Genomic DNA, 21,908 nt, shown 5'->3' with positions numbered 1-21,908 from the left:
AAAAAAAAAAAAAAAAAAGGAAAAGAAAAAAATTAATTTCAGAGAGCCCTCACTGTGGTGAATATAAGCAGTTTTATACTGTTGCATTGTAACAAGTTAAATATATTACCTATGATCTTATTTGACTTTGGAGTTTGGTATAAACCATTGATTACAAATCCCTCATAAGATCATCTGTTTTATTTCTCTTCTACTCCTTTTTGTTTTTGTTTAATAAATGCTTTAATGATATACTAATTCTACCTAAAATTAGCTTTTAATAAGTCAAATACAATTATTTAACTTTAGAGATATGCTCACGAGAATTTTTTAAATGCATACTCAGTCATAGGTATGAAAAGATGAAAAGTATTAAGAGCTTAAATGGCTTTCTTTGAACAAATTAAATTTTTTATTGTCTTTTTGCACTGAAGAATAATAAAAAGGTTTTAGAATATTTGTATGTATATCATTCTTTAAAATGAAAATAGTATACTTTGTTTTTAAAAAGCCATTTTATTGACAATTCACACTGAGAAAATGAAAAGTTTTTTTAAAAAAAGCCATTTGATAGCTACTAATTTGAATTTCAAGTGTGAAACATTTTTTAAATGCATAAGAATGACAGCACATATAGTTTTAATTCTTATAGATTTCATTCCAAGCATCCTATTTGTATGGTGTTATTATATTGGTACAGGTAATATTTTATCAGAATCCGCATCAGGGATATAAAAATGTTTTGTTAGGTAATACCTCTTTAAAATGAATGCACTGCCAAAATTCATATATCCAGTCTGCTGGTGCCAGAGTTAATGCATAGCTTCACAGCAGTGGATTAGCAAATGAAAAGAGGTGCTCTGAACCCAGTGGAGGAAAATAGGAAGTGTCAAGAAAATACTCCCATCCTCCTTTCTTTTCTCCAAGCTCTTAGATCTTTGTGTGATGAGGCCCCTTTGGGGATACCCTAGTAACTGTCTGAGCTTCAGCTCCAGGCTGGAGCACAAACTGGAGATCTCTGGTGACAGTGGCCTGGCTCTCAGCTCCTGCTTTCCACCCTGCCCCTGCCTCTGTTGTCCACCCGCTACTGGTTTCTTTCATAAATAGGGTAAATGGGCCCCCTGCCCTAAAATATTAATCTTGTGATCTGCCATTCCACTATTCTGGTTTCACATAGTTCTATTTTTAAAAAGATTTTATCTTTAAGAGACCCCCTTTTAAAATGCAAATACCCCTGGGAGAGGTCAGACCTTAGTCCTTAGCTAACATCTTGATTATCTGTTAGCACCTTAGTTGGACTTAGTACACATGTGGCTGAGAAGACAGAACCCCTGGCTAACAGTGATCAACTAGAAGGAAACTAGCATTTATAATAATAATTTATTATTTTGTTACAATTGACAGCTAAGATGTACTGAGGGCCGTATTCTTAAGTGCAGAAATTGTTCTAATTAATTCCAACAGCCCTTTTGGTATTATTACCACTGTTACTTTACAGATAAGAAAACTGAGGTATGTAGCACATAATTGTGGTCACATAGTAAATCCTGTCAAGTGTTAAACTCGGGGATTTAGATTCCAGGGGTACTCTCTAACCATTCTACTGTAATACCTCTCTTCTACCAAAATGTCTCTCAGATGGATGACATCTAATCAAGATTTCACCCTTTTCACAGTTTTGTGTCAAGTAGAATCATGTGTTCAATTATAGATGCCACTTCCTGTTGAAGGCCAAGTACTTTGCTATCATCTAAATAGATTTTTTTTAGCAACAGCTTCAATGAAATGGGCACTTTTTTTATATTCAAAGGAATGTATTTGCAGAGTAGAGAAAGGAGTAAAGAGGCTAGTGTATAATTTAGCACAGACATAACACTATCTGAGCTGTTTTTATGTAAAACTTATTTTGTTATTTTTACAATTTTGAAAGTATGGATGAATAAAGAAAGCACAGTAATTTGCAGTCCCATTACCCAGAGATAACCTCAGAATAAATGTATATATCCTCACCAGGGTTTTTTCTATGGAGCCTTTTCTGAATGTTGTGTAAGGTGTTAACTCATTTTACCTGTTTAAAATTTTGGAATGAAATGATCTTTTTTGAGAGTAAATGCTGGCATTCTCTGCAAGGATATTCTTGTTTGTTTGTTTGTTTGTTTGTTTGTTTTGAGACAGAGTCTTGCTCTGTTGCCCGGCCGGAGTGCAGTGGTGTGATCTTGGCTCACTGCAGCCTCCGCCTCCCAGGTTCAAGAGATTCTCCTGCCTCAGCTTCCCAAGTAGCTGGGACTACAGGCACGTGCCACCATGCCCAGCTAAGTTTTGCATTTTTAGTAGAGATGGGGTTTCACCATGTTGGCCAGGATGGTCTCAATCTCTTGACCTCATGATCTGCCCACCTCGGCCTCCCAAAGTGCTGGGATTACAGGTGTGAGCCACTGCACCCAGCCTAAGAATTTTGAACTGCCAATAACATGTGTAACTGAATAAAAGGTAATACAGAGCCCTAGATTTTTCCCCTAACCTCCAAATTGAATCAGTTTTCTCAACCAGTGTTTGTTAAGTACTAATTCTACTCTGCCCCCTTCTTCAAAACTGCTACAGCTTTAATTGCCTTATAATTTCTGGACACCTAGTCTCTCTTAATCACTTGTCCCTTCTTCAGAGCTCTTTGTAATTCAGATCCCTCTGTAACCCATAGATCTGATCGTATCATTCTCCTCTACAGATTTCTTCAGTAGCTTTATGTTGCTCATAGGCCCTAGAAGCAAGCTTGGGGATGATTGGGGAAAGTAATTCTCTGAGTCCCCGGTACCAGCAAGTAGTTCTAGAAGGGGAGTTGCTGGTGTATGCAGACTTCAGGTGGCCACATGCCCTTGGCCTTGCTGACTATGTGTTAATGGAGGAGGGCCACAGCAAGGGGTCCCTAAAGTAACTGGCTGTCTAGGTCTAGATGCAGATGGTGCTACTGTGTGTTGAGAGTAGACTTGGTGGCAGTCAGGACAGAAGTGGAGAGACCATCTGGGGCCTTACTGCAGTAATCCAGCTAAGACTTGATTGTAGCTGGATCAGATTGGTGGCAGTGGAGGTACTAAGTAGTCAGATTCTTGGTCTATTCTGAAGATGCAGCCAACCATTTTTCTTGAAGGGTTGATTTACAGAGAGTCAAGGATGACTCCAAGGTTTCTTGCCTCAGTATAGAAAGATATGGGATAATGGAATATATTAATCACTGATGTCTCAATTTTGCCATTAGCAGCTATTATCAAATCCTAAGTGTTGTAATAAAATACCATATTCAACCAGATTTTAAATCTCTGGAAATTTTGAGAGAGAGAGAAGTAAATTTAAAATGTGCACTTGAAACGTGTGAAGATGGGGGCCGGGCATGGTGGCTCATGCCTGTAATCCTAGAACTTTGGGAGGCTTAGGCGAGTGGATTGTTTGAGGCCAGGAGTTCGAGACCAGCCTGAGCAACATGGCGAAACTCCGTCTCTACTAAAAATATAAAAATTAGCCGGGTGTGGTGGCACAAGCCTGTGGTCTCAGATACCCAGGATTCTGAGATGGGAGAACGCTTGAACCTGGGCGGTAGAGGTTGCAGTGACCTGAGATTGCACCACTGCAGTCCAGCCTAGGTGACAGAGCAAGACCCTGTCAGAAAGAAAGGGGAGGGGAGGGGAGGGGAGGGAGGGAGGGAGATGTTAGACTTGGGATACCTAAAAACTAAGGAACGATGACTAGATTTTACAAAAAGAGGTAGGAAGGAACCAAAAATCAACTGCTTTTGCAGTTTTCCTAAGGCCCTAGAGGTGGCACTTGCAGGTACCATTGAAATTTACAGTTTCAACTGCCCTAAAAATTTAATGACTTGGTCATGATACATAGGATGTTTTTAGTGTTTTGTAACTAGGTCTCCACTCAAACTCTGAAATTTGTCTTCAATTTGTATTAAATCAATGAAAAAAAAGTGTTTTGTAAACACTACTTTTTAAATAAGATTTCTGTTCATTACATGTAAATAACTTACAGCAGAAATGTTCCTGACTTTGATAAAGGAACAATTTCTGGGTCAAAAAATCACATAGGCTTTTTAAAAAATAAGCTTATAATTTCAGATAGGTTTAGGCCTGCCAGAATGTAATAAAAGCTTACTGCTATCCACTTCATATTCTTCCTTTTTTTCTCTTTATTTCCTTTTGTATGTTCCTGAGAATATTCAAATACAAAAGCACATTCTCCACTTCTATCTTTCTCTTTCCCTAAAGCCAACTATCATGTCTGTTCAGTCTCAGAGTATGGTATAGAGCCATGAATTAAAGGTAATTATTGATTGACTAAATGGAAAAAAAACAAGTTTAATGGTAATTAAATAGAATATCTGATTTATTTGAATAGGGTATTAAGATTTGTTCACTATAGCTACAGTTAAAACTACCATTTATTGAGCATTTACCATGTGTCAGATAAATATTGTCTCTCAATTCTTCGGCAGTTCAATTGAAATTGGTATGATTTTCTCTCTTTTACAGATGGTTTAGAGAAGTTAAAACCTTTGCTCAAAACCATACATTTAACAGTGTGTGGCAAAGGTAGAATTCAAATCTACATTTTTCTGCCTTAAGACTTGTTGTTTCATCTTTGATTATGCTTTATTAACTCAGCATGGGGTTCAGAATGTTTATAAATATTAGTGAGATATATTTGGGTCTTGACAACCCCAGTCTTTAAGAAAAATGGTTAGGCGCAGTGGCTTATGCCTGTAATCCCAGCACTTTGGGAGGCTGAGGCAGGTGGATGACCCGAGCCCAGGAGTTCAAGACCAGCCTGGGCAACATGGCAAAACCCTGTCTCTACTAAAAATACAAAAAGCAAATTAGCCAAGTATGGTGGCACACACCTGTAATCCCAGCTACTTGGGAAGCTGAAGCACAACAATCCTGTGAGCCTGGGAGGCAGAGGTTGCAGTAAGCTGAGATGGTGCCACTGCACTCCAGCCTGGGCAACAGAGCAACACTTTGTCTCAAAAAAAAAATGTAGTTTTGGAAATTGCCCTCAGACTACTGGGCAAAAAGGATAGAACTTAAGCTATTCTAGTGGAAAGTTACTACCCATTTTTCACCACTAGATGGTGGCAGAAAATTAAAAACAAAAGTTGTTAAAGGAGACTCAGAGAAAGTGAAATATCTGCCTGGGGTAGTGGTTCACGCCTGTAATCCCAGCACTCGGATCACAAGGTCACGAGTTCGAGACCAGCCTGACCAACATGGCGAAACCCCATCTCTACTAAAAATACAGAAAAAGTAGTTGGGCGTGGTGGTGGGCGCCTATAATCTCAGCTACTCAGGAGGCTGAGGCAGGAGAATCGCTTGAACCTGGGAGGTGGAGGTTGCAATGAGCCGAGATTGTGCATTGCACTCCAGTCTGGGCAATAGAACGAGACTCCATCGCAAATAAAATAATAAAACTGAATTAAATTAAAAATTAAAAGAGAGAAAGTGAAATATCTGTGCTTTCAGAGTGAGGTGGATATGAGATTAGGGACATCTAGAGCAAGGGAAAAGTAAGAACTGCAAATGGTGTTATGACAAGCAGCCTAGAAATCGGGAATAGAGGATACAAATCTTTATTATACTTGGGAAAACACCTCATGAAAAATATTTGCATCTTGTTTTTATTAACACTTGACATTGTTCTGTTTAGTTTTCAGATGCTTCAAATGTGGTGAACACAGACTTGTTTGGATTATGCGTTTCTCAGCTAGGCTAAATAAATGCTAACAATGGATAAGTGCAAACATGTTGGGCAGTTGCAGCTTGCTCAAGACCACTCCATCCTCAACCCTCAGAAATGGCACTGCGTGGACTGCAACACGACCGAGTCCATTTGGGCTTGCCTTAGCTGCTCCCATGTTGCCTGCGGAAGATATATTGAGGAGCATGCACTCATGCACTTTCAAGAAAGCAGTCATCCTGTTGCACTGGAGGTGAATGAGATGTATGTTTTTTGTTACCTTTGTGATGATTATGTTCTTAATGATAATGCAACTGGAGACCTGAAGTTACTGCGAAGTACATTAAGTGCAATCAAAAGTCAAAATTCTCACTGCACAACTCACAGTGGAAGCGTTTCACGGTCCTTGGGTACAGGTGATGATTCTTACTTCTTACATGATGATGCCCAATCTCTGCTTCAAAATGAAGATCAAATGTATGCTGCTCTTTGGCACAGGAGAAGGATCCTAATGGGTAAAATCTTTCGAACGTGGTGTGAACAATCACCCATTGGAAGAAAAAGGCAAGAAGAACAATTTCAGGAAAAAACAGTAGTAAAAAGAGAAGTAAAGAAAAGACAGCAAGAATTAGAGTATCAAGTTAAAGCAGAATTGGAAAGTATGCCTCCAAGAAAGAGTTTACGTTTACAAGGGCTTGCTCAGTCAACCATAATAGAAATAGTTCCTCTTGAGGAGCCAGCACAGACCCCAGCATCACCAGCAAAAGATAAAGTAGTCTCTACCTCAGAAGATGAAAGATCTAAAAAAGTCAGTGACTCCTCAGTTAAACGAAGGCCAGTAGTAACTCCTGGTGTAACAGGATTGAGAAATTTGGGAAACACTTGCTATATGAATTCTGTTCTTCAGGTGTTGAGTCATTTACTTATTTTTCGGCAATGTTTTTTAAAGCTTGATCTGAACCAATGGCTGGCTGTGACTGCTAGTGAGAAGACAAGATCTTATAAGCATCCACCAGTCACTGATACAGTAGTATATCAAATGAATGAATGTCAAGAAAAAGATACAGGTTTTGTTCGCTCCAGACATTCAAGTTTGTCATCAGGACTCAGTGGTGGAGCACCAAAAGGTAGAAAGATGGAACTTATTCAGCCAAGGGAGCCGACTTCACAGTACATTTCTCTTTGTCATGAATTGCATACTTTGTTCCAAGTCATGTGGTCTGGAAAGTGGGCCTTGGTCTCACCATTTGCTATGCTACACTCGGTGTGGAGACTCATTCCTGCCTTTCGGGGTTATGCCCAACAAGATGCTCAGGAATTTCTTTGTGAACTTTTAGATAAAATACAACATGAATTAGAGACAACTGGTACCAGTTTACCAGCTCTTATCCCCACTTCTCAAAGGAAACTTATCAAACAAGTTCTGAATGTTGTAAACAACATTTTTCATGGACAACTTCTTAGTCAGGTATGGATTTTTTTAAATTTTATTTTTATCATGGAGAGTTTATAGAGTGAAGCCTATAAAAGGGCATATTCTATGTACATCTAGTGTGTTGAGCTGGTACCATTTTCAGGTCAAAATAGATTGTTTTTATAAATATGTGTAAATAAATCAGCTCACACATTTACAATTCCTTCTTTTATGAATCACTGGAAGTAGTTTTACATCCATGGTATTGAAAGCTTTTGGAGGGAGGGAGAAATCAGGAAACGGAGCTCTCTAGGTTACCAATATTACATTCATTGTCTGAGGGATTGAGAAGAGGAGGGTTTAAATCCCAGAAGGAACAGATTTGAAGATACTGCTATACTGGGAATGAAAATAGTGCACATGGCTAGGCACGGTGGCTCATGCCTATAATCCCAGCACTTTGGGAGGCCGAGGTGGGTGGATCACCTGCAGTCAGGAGCTCAAGACCAGCCTGACCAACATGGTGAAACCCCATCTCTACTGAAAATATAAAAATTAGCTGAGTGTGGTGGCAGACGCCTATAATCTCAGCTGCTTGGGAGGCTGTCAGGAGAATTGCTTGAACCCAGGAGGTGGAGGTTTGCAGTGAGCCGAGGTCACACCACCACACTCCAACCTGGATGACAAAGCAAGACTCCATCTCAAAAAAAAAAAAAGAAAAAAGAAAGAAAATGGTGCACATTTGACCAATTTCAGGTACCAAGCAGTAGCCCTGGAGGACTTCATATAAAACCAAAGCGTCATGGTCTGAGAGCTTTAACAAGTAGGTAGGGAAATTTTAAAGTAAACAATTGTAATTTAATCTATAATAATCTTAAATAATTTTCCTTTATTTTAATTACTGCTCAAAAGTTTCCTTTGTCATGAAAAGGTAGATTACAAAACCACAATCGTCTATGTAAATGTTCTGTATACTCAGTGGACTTATTGATGAATTATTAATAGACATAAGGTCCTCAACTTTCCCATAACACATAGATTTAAACAAAATTTTTTATAGGTCATTTCCTTCCCCCTGCACATCTGTTTTTCAGTTCAACTTTTTTTTTTTTTTGAGACAGAATCTTGCTCTGTCTCTCAAGCTGGAGGTGCAGTGGTGCGATCTTGGTTCACTGCTACCTCCGCATTCCAGCCCAAGCAATCCTCCTGCCTCAGCCTCTCAAGTAGCTGAAATTACAGACAGCCGCCACCTCACCCAGCTAATTTTTATATTTTTAGTAGAGATGGGGTTTCACCATCTTGTTCAGGCTGGTCTTGAACTCCTGACCTCATGAGCCACCATGCCACCACACTCGGCTTCAGTTCAACTTCCACTGTAATAAGGTCATCTTTTGTTTTTATAGCATACTTTCCTAGAATGTTGTTTAAGTATTTCAGATGTATTTCTCCTTAAGGAATATCTATGAAGTTTATTTTTCAGTGTTTCAAAAATGCAAAGACTTTATTCAGTGTCAGTTAGCAAATAAGAGTTGTACTTGTGTTACATGCAATTTTACTTCTCCATCTTTCTCCGTCATTTCCTTTTTATGCAAAAGTTTTTAAATACGCTATTACAGAGTGCAATATATAGTTGCATGAAACCTATATAAGAAATCTATGTAGAAAAAGTGAAAAACCATTCTCTAGTCCTATAACCCCACAATCCATGGGTAAACTAAATATTTTGGTATATTTTCCTCTAGTCTCTTTTTCTCCTGCACATATATACATATTTTCCCATAATTGGTCATTTTGCACTTACCTGCTTTTCCCATTTAATGTTGTGATGATTTTCCAGTCATTAAAAATATTTCATCGTTCTTTTCAAAACATTTCAATGTTCATCGTTTTTTTTGTATATTTCTGTTGTTTAACATCATGTTTATACCATAATTTAGTTAACCATTCCCCTATTGTTGACTGTTTTTAATTTTTTCCATTTTTATGATGTCATCAATTTTTCCAGTTTCCTTATGACAGAGTCCTGGACACTGACTTTGTCAGAGTAAGACTTCTGTTACTTGGTGACAAAGTTCTTTCCGGAAAGTGTTTTTCTTTTTTCTTTTTAAAATATATTTCCGGTAATATGAGAGTGGCTCTGTGCTTGTTTTTTCCTTTATAAATGAATTTTGAAATTAAAACAAATTGTTATACCAATTGCTTTTCTTTCTTTAATACACTCTTAGGGAACTGGTTCTCAGGAGATTTAAGACAGTTGGTTGCTGGAATGTGTTTTCCTTTTATTTTTTTATGGAGACGAGGTCTCACTATGTTGCCTAGGCTGGTCTTGAGCTCCTGGGCTCAAACAGTCCTCCGCTTTGGCCTCTCAAAGTGCTGAGATTACAGGCATGAGCCACTACACCCAGCCTGGAATGGCTTTTTATGTATTTTTTCTTTTGTCTTTTTTTTTTAATTCAAGAAAATTCTCACAATGTCAGGCCCTGGCACTACTGAGTCCCTAGACTATAAACGCCAGGAGTGTTCTTTGTGTCAATTTGTTAAATCTAAAATCTGTATTAGAACTGGCTTCTTTATTTCATTGCCTATGCCAGGACTATAGCTTGTATGAAAGAGGTTCTTTATAATATTTCCTATCATGTGTGACTTGCTAGTTCATGGAGTCTGTCTTCAATTATGTGCAGTGTTTGTTGGCATTAAATCCTGCTGAATGTTTCACTGAAGTTACTATTCAGGTCCTTTCCAGTTGCTATGTTGCCTATGTAAGTTGTTAAAACAGCTCCATGTTTTTCGTTTTCTGTGTTAGGAAGGGGATTTTAATGTGATGTTTAAGAGTATAACATCATTATTTATGTCACATATCATGTCTTTTGAAATAATCAGTTGTCAGGGCCTAACTGTGTAATGAAAAGACAGTATTGCCGGGTGTAGTGGCTCACACCTGTAATCCCAGCACTTTGGGAAGCCAAGGCGGATGGATCACCTGAAGTCAGGAGTTCGAGACCAGCCTGGCCAACATGGTGAAACCCTGTCTCTACTAAAATTACAAAAAAATTAGCCAGGTATGGTGGCACGCATCTATAATCCTGTCTACTGGGGAGGCTGAGGCAGGAGAATTGCTTGAACCTAAGGGGCCAGAGGTCGAAGTGAGCCAAGATCACGCCACTGCACTCCAGCCTGGGCGACAGAGTAAAGCTCCATCTCAAAAAATAAATAAAAAGAAAAGAAAAGATAGTATTTTACTTCTAATATGGTTAAGATTGGATTGGGCTAAGAGGTTATAGCATTTGGAGTTAGGAAAAAAAAAAAAAAAAAAAAAAACAGCAAAAGATGAAGGAGAGGCTGGGTATAGTGGCTCATACCTGTAATCCTAGCACTTTGGGAGGCTGAGGTGGGCGGATCACCTAAAGTCAGGAATTCGAGACCATCCTGGCCAACAGGGCAAAACGCCATCTTAAAAATAGAAAAATTAGCTGGGTATGGTAGCTGGTACCTGCAGTTCAGCTACTCAGGAGGCTGAGGCAGGAGAATCACTTGAACCTAGGAGACAGAGGTTGCAGTGACCCGAGATTGTGCCATTGCACCCTAGTACAGGGGACAGAACAAGACTCCACCTCAGAAAAAAAAAAAAAAAAGATGAAGGAGAAACAGTGAGGAACCTCAAGACTAATGACATAAATACATTAAATTTAATGCATGTGAATAAACATCATATGTATATATCTATATATACATATATATAATACGTTTCTATTCAGTATGTCTACAATTTGGATTTTTACCTAAATGTAATACCCTTAGAGCTTTTTGAATGCCCAGTAGTTAAAGCACCTAATTCATGATGGGACTAACAGTCTTTTGGAAGGAAAAATTATAATGAAAGATTTCCTGACAAGAATGTAAAGCAGATTATTCAGTATTCTAATGGTGCATTTTCATGAGAAAAGCTTATTTACTGGCAGTGACCTCTAGTGAAAAGAGTTAATGTTTTGACTGAAAGATTATAATCTTAGGAACGAATATTCTTATTTGCAGGTTACATGTCTTGCATGTGACAACAAATCAAATACCATAGAACCTTTCTGGGACTTGTCATTGGAGTTTCCAGAACGATATCAATGCAGTGGAAAAGATACTGCTTCCCAGCCATGTCTGGTTACTGAAATGTTGGCCAAATTTACAGAAACTGAAGCTTTAGAAGGAAAAATCTACGTATGTGACCAGTGTAACTGTGAGTAAAGACGGTGTGTTCTCTGTGCTAGGAATAATAAAGAGAAATGCAGATGAGAGGAAGCTGAAATTCTTTAGCAGTTATGAAAATGAACTTTAGTTCATTGAAATAAACAGATTTTCACTTTATAATTGGCATTTATGAACTATGCGTTTGTTTTGCCGTATTTTTGGAATTCAAATTGTTTCTGATCCTGCAGACAATTTTGGAGGGAGAAGATCATAGGAAGTTTAAATGTGACATGTACAGCAAAATAAAGTAGCAAAGAGGCATAATGAAAGCATGTCATGTAGGATGAATGAAACATTTGCTCTATGAGCTTTTTTTTGCTATGTATCAAAATACTATGTAGATAAATGTGTGTGTGTGTGTCTATATACATAAAATAGGAAGTAATATATGCTGGACTGCTGCTGTAGAGATTGGCTTCATCAAAACAAAGATTTATCCAAAACCACACACTGTCTCTTCTGTGTTAGTTATTCCCAGTGTCTACAGATAAAGGTAAGATACTTTCAAGATGCTGACATTTCTAGTGGAGGAAGCAGATAGACGGGATCTGCTATGATAAATGCTCTAATAGAAGAGAGCACAGGAACCTGACGCTGGGGGCAAAACAGCCACTTAAGAGAAGCATCTTCCTCCAAGGTAACGGTGTGTAAAACCGCATCAGATCTGCAGTGCTGGCTAGGCACAGTGGCTCACACCTGTAATCATAACACTTTGGGAGGCCAAGGCGGGTGGATGGCTTGAGGTCAGGAGTTCAAGACCAGCCTGGTCAACATAGCAAAACCCCATCCCTACTAAAAATACACAAATTAGCCAGGTATGGTGGAGCGCATCTGTAATCCCAGCTACTTGGGAGGCTGAGGCAGGAGAATTGCTTGAACCCAGGAGGCAGAGGTTGCAGTGAGCCGAGATGGCGCCACTGCACTCCAGCCTCAGTGACAGAAGACTCTGTCTCAATTCATGACTGTAATCCCAGCACTTTGGGAGGCCAGCGTAGGCAGATCACAAGGTTAGGGGTTCAAGACCAGCCTGGCCAACATGGTGAAACCCCGTCTCTACTAAAAACACAAAAATTACCTGAGTGTGGTGGTGCATGCCTGTCATCCTAACTACTCAAGAGGTTGAGGCAGGAGAATTGCTTGAACACAAGAGGTGGAGGTTGTAGTGAGCTGAGATTGTGCCACTGCACAAAAAAAAAAAAGGGAAAAAAGGAAGAAACCAAAAAAAAAAAAAAAAAAAAAAGAATGATCCAGTGGACTTTAGAGACTCAGGGGAGAGAGTAGAAGGGGAAGGAAGGATAAAACATCACACATTGACTACAGTGTACGTTGCTTGGGTGATGGGTGCACCAAAATCTCAAAAATTATCACTAAAGAACTTACTCTTATAACCAAACACCACCTGTTCACCAAAAACCTATTGAAATTAAAGAAAAGAATAAGATCTACCTACATAGCATCTTAGTATTAATATTATATATATAGTATAAACATGTAGTACAGTATACTATATAGACGCTCTATTATAGTTTATACTAGTTTATACTATACTATGTGTGTGTATATATATATATATTTTATATATGTGTGTGTATATATATATATGTATTCTCCCTAATTTCCTTATCTCAGAATAGATTCTAGGGCTTTAGAGAGTAAACTTTTAAGGTAATGTAAAAAAAAAAAAAAAAAAAAAAAAAAAAAACCAGGATATTCCCACAATGAAGAAATGTTATATCAATTGATGGTTTCCTAGAATAACTTTAACACTTTTTTCTGAGTGCTGTCTAATGTGAGCTCATAAAATTTATAAGGTTTTTTTTTTTTTAAAAAAATAAACCTTTGTCAAAGCTTTTATGATAAAGTATTGTTTTTTCTTGGATATAAATGTGAAGAGTTCTAAATGCTTTCATCACCAAATTTTGGGGTAATGTTATGAATGCAGAATATGGTTTTATAGCAAATTTCTATGTGTTTACTTAGGCTACCAAATACAGGCCTAAAAAAGCTGCTTTAACACAGCAGGGCAAACGTTTACAATTATACACCGGGGAGTTGACATCCCCTATCTGGCTACGATTGGACCAGATGTGCTGGGAGACAATCCAGAGGCAGTTCCAGGAGCTTCAGCAGCAGCCAGATACCTGAATCGCAGGGTTAGACACCTGGAGGAAAGGCTGCTGATGGCCAGCGAAGGTGGCTTAGAGCTCAGCTTCATGGTGGACTGAGCCTACTTCCCACGAGAAGCAGCTGCTGCCATGGCTGGAGTCAGAGCTGGTGTATAAGTTGAAGGATAGCTCCTAGACATCAGGAACAGACTGTAGCCGATGGCCCAGCTGCAGGACAGTCCATAGGTGGACCTCTAGAGAAGCAGAAGGGACAAGAAGAATCCTGAGTTCCAGCTGTCTAAGATCTGGTGCAAAAAGAGCAAAAGCAAAATGCTTGAGTGAGGGAGGCCTCAGATGCAGAGCTGGTGAAGGGCTGCTTTCCTACGCCATTGGCCAGGGCTGGGGTGGTCCCCAGGAAAAGTGGAAGGGTGTTCTAGGCATTTAGGACCTTCCTCTGGGGTCCTGACTAGCCTCAGAAAATGAACTGACCACACATTTTTTTTTTCTTATTTCTTTTTTAAATCTTTTGACCACAAACGTTTAAATTAAGAGTTTGGGAAATGTACATTAAAATGTTTAGGGAATGTTTTAACTTTTCCTATTAATTGGCATAGACAGTTCCATTTGAAAATATTATGCCTGGACATGGTGGCTCACGCCTGTAATCCCAGCACTTTGGAGGCCAAGGCGGCAGATCATAAGGTCAGGAGTTCGAGACCAGCCTGGCCAACATAGTGAAACCCCTGTCTCCACTAAAATTACAAAAATAGCTGGGCATGGTGGTGCATGCCTGTAGTCCTGAGGCTGAGGCACGAGAATTGTTTGAACTTGGGAGGCGGAGTTTGTGGTGAGCTGAGATCATGCCACTGCACTCCAGCCTGGGCAACAGAGCAAGACTCTGTCTCTAAATAAATAAATAAAGCAGTATACTTTCTTCTATGACATTATATGCAAGATTATTATTAAATGATGTGCTTGTTTACAGATCTAACTAACTTGACTAGCTCTTAAGTTTTTTGTTTAATTGCGGATCATGAGTTTCTCGAGGGCAAAGCTTATGTCTGTATCTCTAGCACAGTACAATGCCTGGAACACAGTAGGTATTTCTCCTTTCTGACTTAATTAAAATGCAGATTTACTCAGCTTTTCCCTGCATCTTTAAATTAAATTCGATTTTTATTCTTTGATGTTACAGCAAAGCGTAGAAGGTTTTCCTCCAAACCAGTTGTACTCACAGAAGCCCAGAAACAACTGATGATATGCCGCCTACCTCAGGTTCTCAGGCTGCACCTCAAACGATTCAGGTCTGTATTAACACCAGTTGCAAAGTGATTATTCCTTGTGCTTATGCTTCAAAACTTAAAGAATGCTCCTCCTACTTTAATCACCTTTCTGGCAAATGAATTAACTTTTAGTACCATATGCTTGGCTAGTAAATGACTTATATTTACTTATTTATTTATTTAGAGATGGAGTCTCACTCTGTTACCCAGGGTGGAGATGGGGTTTCACCATGTTGCCCAGGCTGGTCTCAAACTCCTATGCTCAAGCAGTCCACCCACCTTGGCCTCCCAAAGTGCTGGCCGGGTGCAGTAGCTCATGCCTATAATCCTAGCACTTTGGGAGGCCAAGGCGGGCAGATCACCTGAGGTCAGGAGTTTGAGACCAGCCTGGCCAACATGGTGAAACACCGTCTCTACTAAAAATACTAAAATGTAGCTGAGGATGGTGGTGCATATTTGTAATCCTAGCTATTCGGGAGGCTGAGGCAGGAAAATTGCTTGAATCCAGGGGTTGGAGGTTGCAGTGAGCAGAGATCTCACCATAGCACTCCAGCCTGGGCAACAGAGTGAAACTCCATCTCAAAAATAAATAAATAAAAAACAAACATAAAAATGAAAATACGAGAATTAACCATGCATGGTGGCACGTGCCTGTAATCCCAGCTACTTGGGAGGCTGAGGCAGGAGATTCGCTTGAACCTGGGAGGCAGAGGTTGCAAGTGAGCCAAGATCATGCCATTATATTCCCGCCTGAGTGACAGAGCGAGGCTCTGTCTCAAAAAAACAGAAGAAAAGGAAAAGAAAAAAAAAGTGCTGAGATTACAGGTGTAAGTCACTGCACCTGGTAAAACATTTCTAATGCCTTAGATGTCCCCTGTGTGCCTGTCAGTCTTACTCCTTTCCCCTCTCCTCAGAAGCAAACCATTATGAATTTTGGGTGTAGTATTATCTTGTTGTTCTTCATCATTTTATTGTATTTCCTTTTTTTGGGTAGAGACAGGGTTTTGCCATGTTGCCCAGGCTAATCTGGAAACTCCTGAGCTCAGGCAATCTGCCTGCCTCAGCCTCCCAGTGTGCTGGGATTATAGGCATGAGCCACTGCACCTGGCTGAGAGATACTGGAAAAACCAAACTCAGTTTCTCCTACCATACTCTTACAACAGAGAATACAAATGTGGCTTCTGCTTACCAAAATGTGTAGGAGATTTCTCCCCACCAAGCAGTCACTTCTGCAGTGGACACCAGCTGGGTGTCCTCCAATTCAGTTCTGACACTGTCTACCTGGAGGTAGCATCCAATCCTACACATCGAGAGCTCAATCCCACAAGACTGATCCCCACTTCAGACACCAGTGATAACTCCAGGTTTGTGGAAGTTCTGACCACCCTGTTGGCTGTAAATTTAATGGGATTCCCACTAGCCACTCCCCTGGTCTGATTAATTTGCTTGAGGGACCCACGGAACTCGGGAAAACCTTGTGTTTACACATTGATTACAAAGGAGAGTTTCAAGGATACATATGAACAGCCACGTGGAAGAGATGTGTAGGGCATGGCTTCTGGGAAGGGGTGTATAAGTTCCACATTCTCCCTGGGGGGTGCCACCCTCCAGAAACCTCAACATGTTTAGCTATCTGGAAGCTCCATAAAAACCTTTTGGGTTTTTATGGAGGCTTCAGTACACAGGCATGATTGATTACATCATTCACCCCCCCACCCTCCCCCATTCCCTCTGGGGGTGGAGGGCAGTATAGGGGAGGAAGCTGAAAGTACCAACCCTCTCTAGTCATTCCCAGGTCTAGCCCACATCCTGAAGCTATCTAGGGGTTGCCAGCTACCAGTCGTCTCATTAGCATACAAAAGACACTCTTATCACTCCAGGGAAACTGGAAGACCAAATATGTATTTCACAACTACACAGAGAGATTGGAATATGACTTACAGTCCAGCAGATAACATAATTTGCATGGTTCATCTTTAGTTCCATATCATTTTACACTGTACCAAGCATTTTCACATTTATTTTTTTCCATTATAAAATTATGTTCCTGTCTCTCCCTTCTCTACCTGCTGTTATTTGTCTGAAGCTCATGTTTTAGTACTTTACTACTGTATTTTAATCTGTCTACCTTGTCTCTGTACCATACTACCCCAAACTGGACTATAATCTCTTAAACTACCATGTTACAGTATTTACCCCTCATAGCACCAACTCATTATGCATATTGATAAACATACGGCTGGCCATGCTGAGATCCAGTCATGGGAAATATGACCAACAGACTGAGAAAATGACAGGATAAGGGCATTCTTTGAGTTCTGTCACTAATGGGCGGTTGTGCTGATGTACACACAGCAAGGGGACACAGTTCCTATTTTTTAAGTCTGAAAATCTCTGAAGTGTTCTGAGGAATTAGAAGAAGTGCCCTGTTTTGTTTTCCTCCATACCTGGCCAAGAAGGATCCAGACTGTCTCCCATCTGGGATAACCCTCTTCATACCATGGCAAGACAATAAGGAATTAAAAACCCTCTAGTGGGCTGGGCACAGTGGCTCACAACTGTAATCTCAACACTTCGGAAGGCCAAGGTAGGCGGATCAGTTGAGGTCAGAAGTTCAAGACCAGCCTGGCCAACATGGTGAAGCCCTCTCTATTAAAAATACAAAAATTAGCTGGGTGTGGTGGCACACACCTGTAGTCCCAGCTACTTGGGAGGCTGAGGTAGAAGGATGGCTTGAACCTGAGAGGCAGAGGTTGCAGTAAGCCAAGATTTCACCAGTGCACTCCAGCCTGGGTAACAGAGCAAGACTCTGTCTCAAAACAAAACAAAACCCAACCCTTTCATGGCCTTGACTTTTGTTAGGGGGTAAATGCCCCCATAAGGCAATACTTTTCCAAAAGTTAGTATTTTTTTCCTACTATTATCTAAAGACATGAAAGCAAAATAAGCCAAAATTCCTCCATGTATAGCCAACTTCAGCACTGAAAGAATTTTATATACAATTTGTATTCCACATTGCCTGGGGTCATGTGTTACAACTGTCTAGACCTAGTACATGGCTATTTTCCCTTAATTGTGTTGATAATTTGACTCCGGTTTGTTCACAGGTGGTCAGGACGCAATAACAGAGAGAAGATTGGTGTTCATGTTGTCTTTGAGGAAATCTTAAACATGGAGCCCTATTGCTGCAGGGAGACCCTGAAATCCCTCAGACCGGAATGCTTTATCTATGACTTATCTGCAGTGGTGATGCACCATGGGAAAGGATTTGGCTCAGGGCACTACACTGCCTACTGCTATAATTCTGAAGGAGGTATAGATAAGAAAAAGTATTTTATCTTGGGTTGGACTTGGAAGCTGGAGTTCAGCCTTTAATGATTTCTAAATTGACTACAGAGGAGAATACCTCTGGAGGTATTAAAAAAATCAGAGTTTATGTATCAAGTATTTTCTGGTTCTGCAGTACTTTTGACTAAGGGCTGGAGGGACACAGTAATGGGAATAGTCTTGTTGCTAACTAAAAGTGAGTGTTAAAGACACACTTTGAAAAGCAGATCCTATGTTTACTGGCTTACCTCAGTTAATTTTTTTTAAAGAAATAGAACTGGGGGATCACAGATAGTTGGAGCAAACACTGTGTTCAAGTTTAACATACAAAACTCACTTTTATTTTCTGCCTTCTAGTGTAGTTCTAGCAAAAGTGATTAGATTGAGATTTCATTTTTTTTTTTTTTTCCCTGCCCTCCTCAACCTTCTTCTGTCACCAGGCTGGAGTGCAGTGGTGTGATCTCGATTCACTGCAACCTCCGCCTCCTGGGTTCAAGTGATTCTCCTTCCTTATCCTCCTGAGTAGCTGGGACTACACCCTCGTGCCACAACGCCCAGCTAATTTTTTGTATTTTTAGTAGAGATGGGGTTTCATTGTGATAACCAGGTGGATCTTGATCTCCTGACCTCCTGATATGCCCACCTCGAAGTGCTGGGATTATAGGCGTGAGCCACCATGCCCAGCCTTTCTTCCCCTTTTGATACTGTCGAACAAAGTATGAAACGCCATCTCCCATCTTCAACCCCACACACCCCAAACAGAAAGAGAAGTGAGGATAAGAAGCCCAGCTAATCCACCAAGGCAACTCAACACTAAACAACTGCCAAGTTAGTTGTATACTATTTGCTTTTTTTTTTTTTTTTTTGAGACAGAGTCTTACTCTGTCACCCAGGCTGGAGTGCAGCAGCATGATCTTGGCTAACCGCAACCTCCGCTTCCCGAGTAGTTGGGATTGCACATGCGCACTACTACACCTGAATTTTTGTATTTTTAGTAGAGACACGGTTTCACCATGTTGGCCAGGCTGGTCTCCAACTCCTGACCTCAGGTGATCTGCCCATCTCAGCCTCCCAAAGTGCTGGGATTACAGGTGTGAGCCACCATGCCCGGCCAGATTTTGGAATTGGGGATGATCAGCCTGTATGATTAGTGGCAAAAGCATTAACTGGTAGGTTTATACAAGGAATAGTGTCAGGTACTCTAATCAGTCAGATGCTTACTGTAAACTTCAAGCTACTTCTAAAATAAAGGTAGATAATTCCAGGGTACTGCCCAATTTATATTTCTCATTAAATAAAAGAAAAATTGGCTAGAAAATTATTTTCCCTTCAGAAAAAATTTAATTTTCACTCAAACTTAATGCCTTTCATACTAGAATTTCCTAAAGTCCTTATATAAACATATTTCTGTGCTTTGCTCTAGGGTTCTGGGTACACTGCAATGATTCCAAGCTAAGCATGTGCACTATGGATGAAGTATGCAAGGCCCAAGCTTATATCTTGTTTTATACCCAACGAGTTACTGAAAATGGACATTCTAAACTTTTGCCTCCAGAGCTCCTGTCTGGGAGCCAACATCCCAATGAAGAAGCTGATACCTCTTCTAATGAAATCCTTAGCTGATCCAAAGACAATGGGACTTTCTTCCTGTGATTTATATATATTCTTTTAAAAAGGGCTGATGTACCATTTTAAGCTTCATTTTTTTCTTATGAATCAGTGCACACTACATTTATATATTTTGTATCTAACTACAACAAAACCTTTTATTCCCCCAAAGTACAAATATGTGTATATCAACTTAAGGTATAGACAGTTGTATATACACTGGAGTTGTATATATACTGTTGTATATACACTGTTGTGTATACACTGTTTAAAATCTGGAGTTTTAAACTTTTGGTGTTTACCTCAGACTGTTACCTCTTTTATATTTTTATGTCTTAACGGGCTCAGATCATGAATTTGTGCAGTCTTCTACCAACAAAGTTCAGGTGGCATCATTTTATATATACTTATTATCTTTTTCAGCTATTTTGTATACAAATTCTTTTTTTTTTTTTTTTGAGACAGAGTTTCGCTCGTTACCCAGGCTGGAGTGCAATGGTGCGATCTCAGCTCACCGCAACCTCCGCCTCCTGGGTTCAGGCAATTCTCCTGCCTCAACCTCCTGAGTAGCTGGGATTACAGGCACGCGCCACCATGCCCAGCTAATTTTTTGTAGTTTTAGTAGAGACGGGGTTTCACCGTGTTGACCAGGATGGTCTCGATCTCTTGACCTCGTGATCCACCCGCCTCGGCCTCCCAAAGTGCTGGGATTACAGGCGTGAGCCACCGCACCCGGCTTTTTACAAATTCTTAATAGATGGAAAAATTAGACTCTACTTTGGTCACTAATAGTCTTTCTTTCAGGCCATTTGTATACTGAAATTACCTTGCCCCTTGGAGTTACTGAAGTGACATATCAAGGTATCACCTAAATATTCATCAGTCACACTCACTGGTATTTCTGAGGCTTTGTGTGTTAACAGGCCTTGTAATAGACATGATTTTGGTTAATGTAACCCCATAATAATTGTTTTAGTAATTGCTCTTTACTTGGCATAGTCAAACTATACATAAAAATGGCAGCTTTATAAATAGTATATTTAAGTGAACTTTGGAACTATGGACATGAAAAAATGATGGCTGGGATTTATTATTTTTGTCTGGCAGCAAACAGTTGTCCAGTAGTCTAATAAAGCAATCATAAAATGTCTGAATTCAGCAAACCAGTGTATGATGTTATTCAAATAGTTTACCTTGGGCATGAGTTCATTTTGTAATGTCTAATGACATTAAAACTTCATATATATTTTTTAGTTCAAAGGAATAAGAGTCTTAAAGAGAAATAATTATAGGGCAGAAAAGGTACCTGTTGAAAATTGGCTACTGGACTATATGTCTAGCATCTCATTCTCCTAAATAACTAAAGCTTGATTACTTACTCTTGTTAGGATTATGTGTCTACTAGGTAGGAGCCTCTTCAACACTGGCCCTGAGAATTAAAAAAAAAAATTAAAAGCTATTTAAACTTGCATTAAAAAAAAAAACAACAGTGTGAGTCACTCTTTCAAGTCCTGTTGCTGCTAACTTATCTTATTGGGAGAGGGTAGAATTAACTAATCTCTGTAGACCAGCTATATAATATCTAAGCTCAGCGATAACCACAGGAAGATCATTTATTTATTTTTTTTTTGAGATGGAATCCCGCTGTCGCACAGTGGCACGAACTCAGCTCGCTGGAACCTCTGCTTCCTGGGCTCAAGCGATTCTCTTGCCTCAGCCTCCTGAGTAAGTGGGATTACAAGGCACCCGCCACCATGCCAGGCTAATTTTTTGTATTTTTAGTAGAGGCGGGGTTTCACTATGTTGGCTAGACTGGTCTGGAAATCCTGACTTCATGATTTGCCTGCCCCAGCCTCCCAAAGTGCTGGGATTACAGGCATGAGCCACTGCGCCAGGCCTATCCTTTTTTTAAAGTGGGTTTATTTGCAGGTTGAAGTCTTAGTGAAAGATAATATCCTGTAGAATGCTGTTCACCACTAGGTTCATCTTTAAGTACAGACTTGAAAGAAATCTCTACCAGTAAATTTTTCTTAAGTTTCACAAAATAAGTTGTTAGCTGATAGTGAAGTGCAATCAGACTTTAACACTAAACAAATCATTTGTGCCAAAAATGATTGGCTATGTTCAAAATTGTTCATAATACCTATACAAATTGTTACCTCAACTGTTACACACTTAATACCTCATTAAAAATTTATGTGGTCAAGTTACCAGAGTCTAGCC

At 39.8% G+C, this 21,908-nt stretch overlaps 1 protein-coding gene and 1 long non-coding RNA gene across 4 annotated transcripts in view; one reads left to right on the top strand and one right to left on the bottom strand.

The window, feature by feature from the left end:
- Positions 1 to 19,954, top strand: part of USP44 (ubiquitin specific peptidase 44) — a 29,996-nt gene extending 10,042 nt beyond the window's left edge. For all 3 annotated transcript variants that reach the window (XM_017516021.2, XM_017516026.2, XM_017516030.2), the window contains exons 2-6: positions 5,680 to 7,177; positions 11,156 to 11,351; positions 14,663 to 14,771; positions 17,858 to 18,063; positions 19,501 to 19,954. In XM_017516021.2, coding sequence (XP_017371510.1) covers positions 5,750 to 7,177; positions 11,156 to 11,351; positions 14,663 to 14,771; positions 17,858 to 18,063; positions 19,501 to 19,700 — 2,139 coding nt within the window. In that variant the 5' untranslated portion in view covers positions 5,680 to 5,749 and the 3' untranslated portion in view covers positions 19,701 to 19,954. The remainder of the gene's footprint in view (positions 1 to 5,679; positions 7,178 to 11,155; positions 11,352 to 14,662; positions 14,772 to 17,857; positions 18,064 to 19,500) is intronic.
- LOC108294270 lies at positions 19,847 to 20,124 on the bottom strand. The gene is made up of 2 exons (XR_001820976.1): positions 19,951 to 20,124; positions 19,847 to 19,904 (listed from the first exon to the last, which is right to left on the bottom strand). It is a non-coding gene; the product is annotated as an uncharacterized LOC108294270 (long non-coding RNA).
- Positions 20,125 to 21,908: the final 1,784 nt, after the last annotated feature.

The sequence above is a fragment of the Cebus imitator genome, unplaced genomic scaffold, assembly GCF_001604975.1.
Source record: "Cebus imitator isolate Cc_AM_T3 unplaced genomic scaffold, Cebus_imitator-1.0 Scaffold18, whole genome shotgun sequence".
Lineage (NCBI taxonomy): Eukaryota > Metazoa > Chordata > Mammalia > Primates > Cebidae > Cebus > Cebus imitator.
The sequence above is the reverse complement of the archived record's forward strand: the minus strand, read 5'-3'. Positions and strand labels throughout refer to the sequence as shown.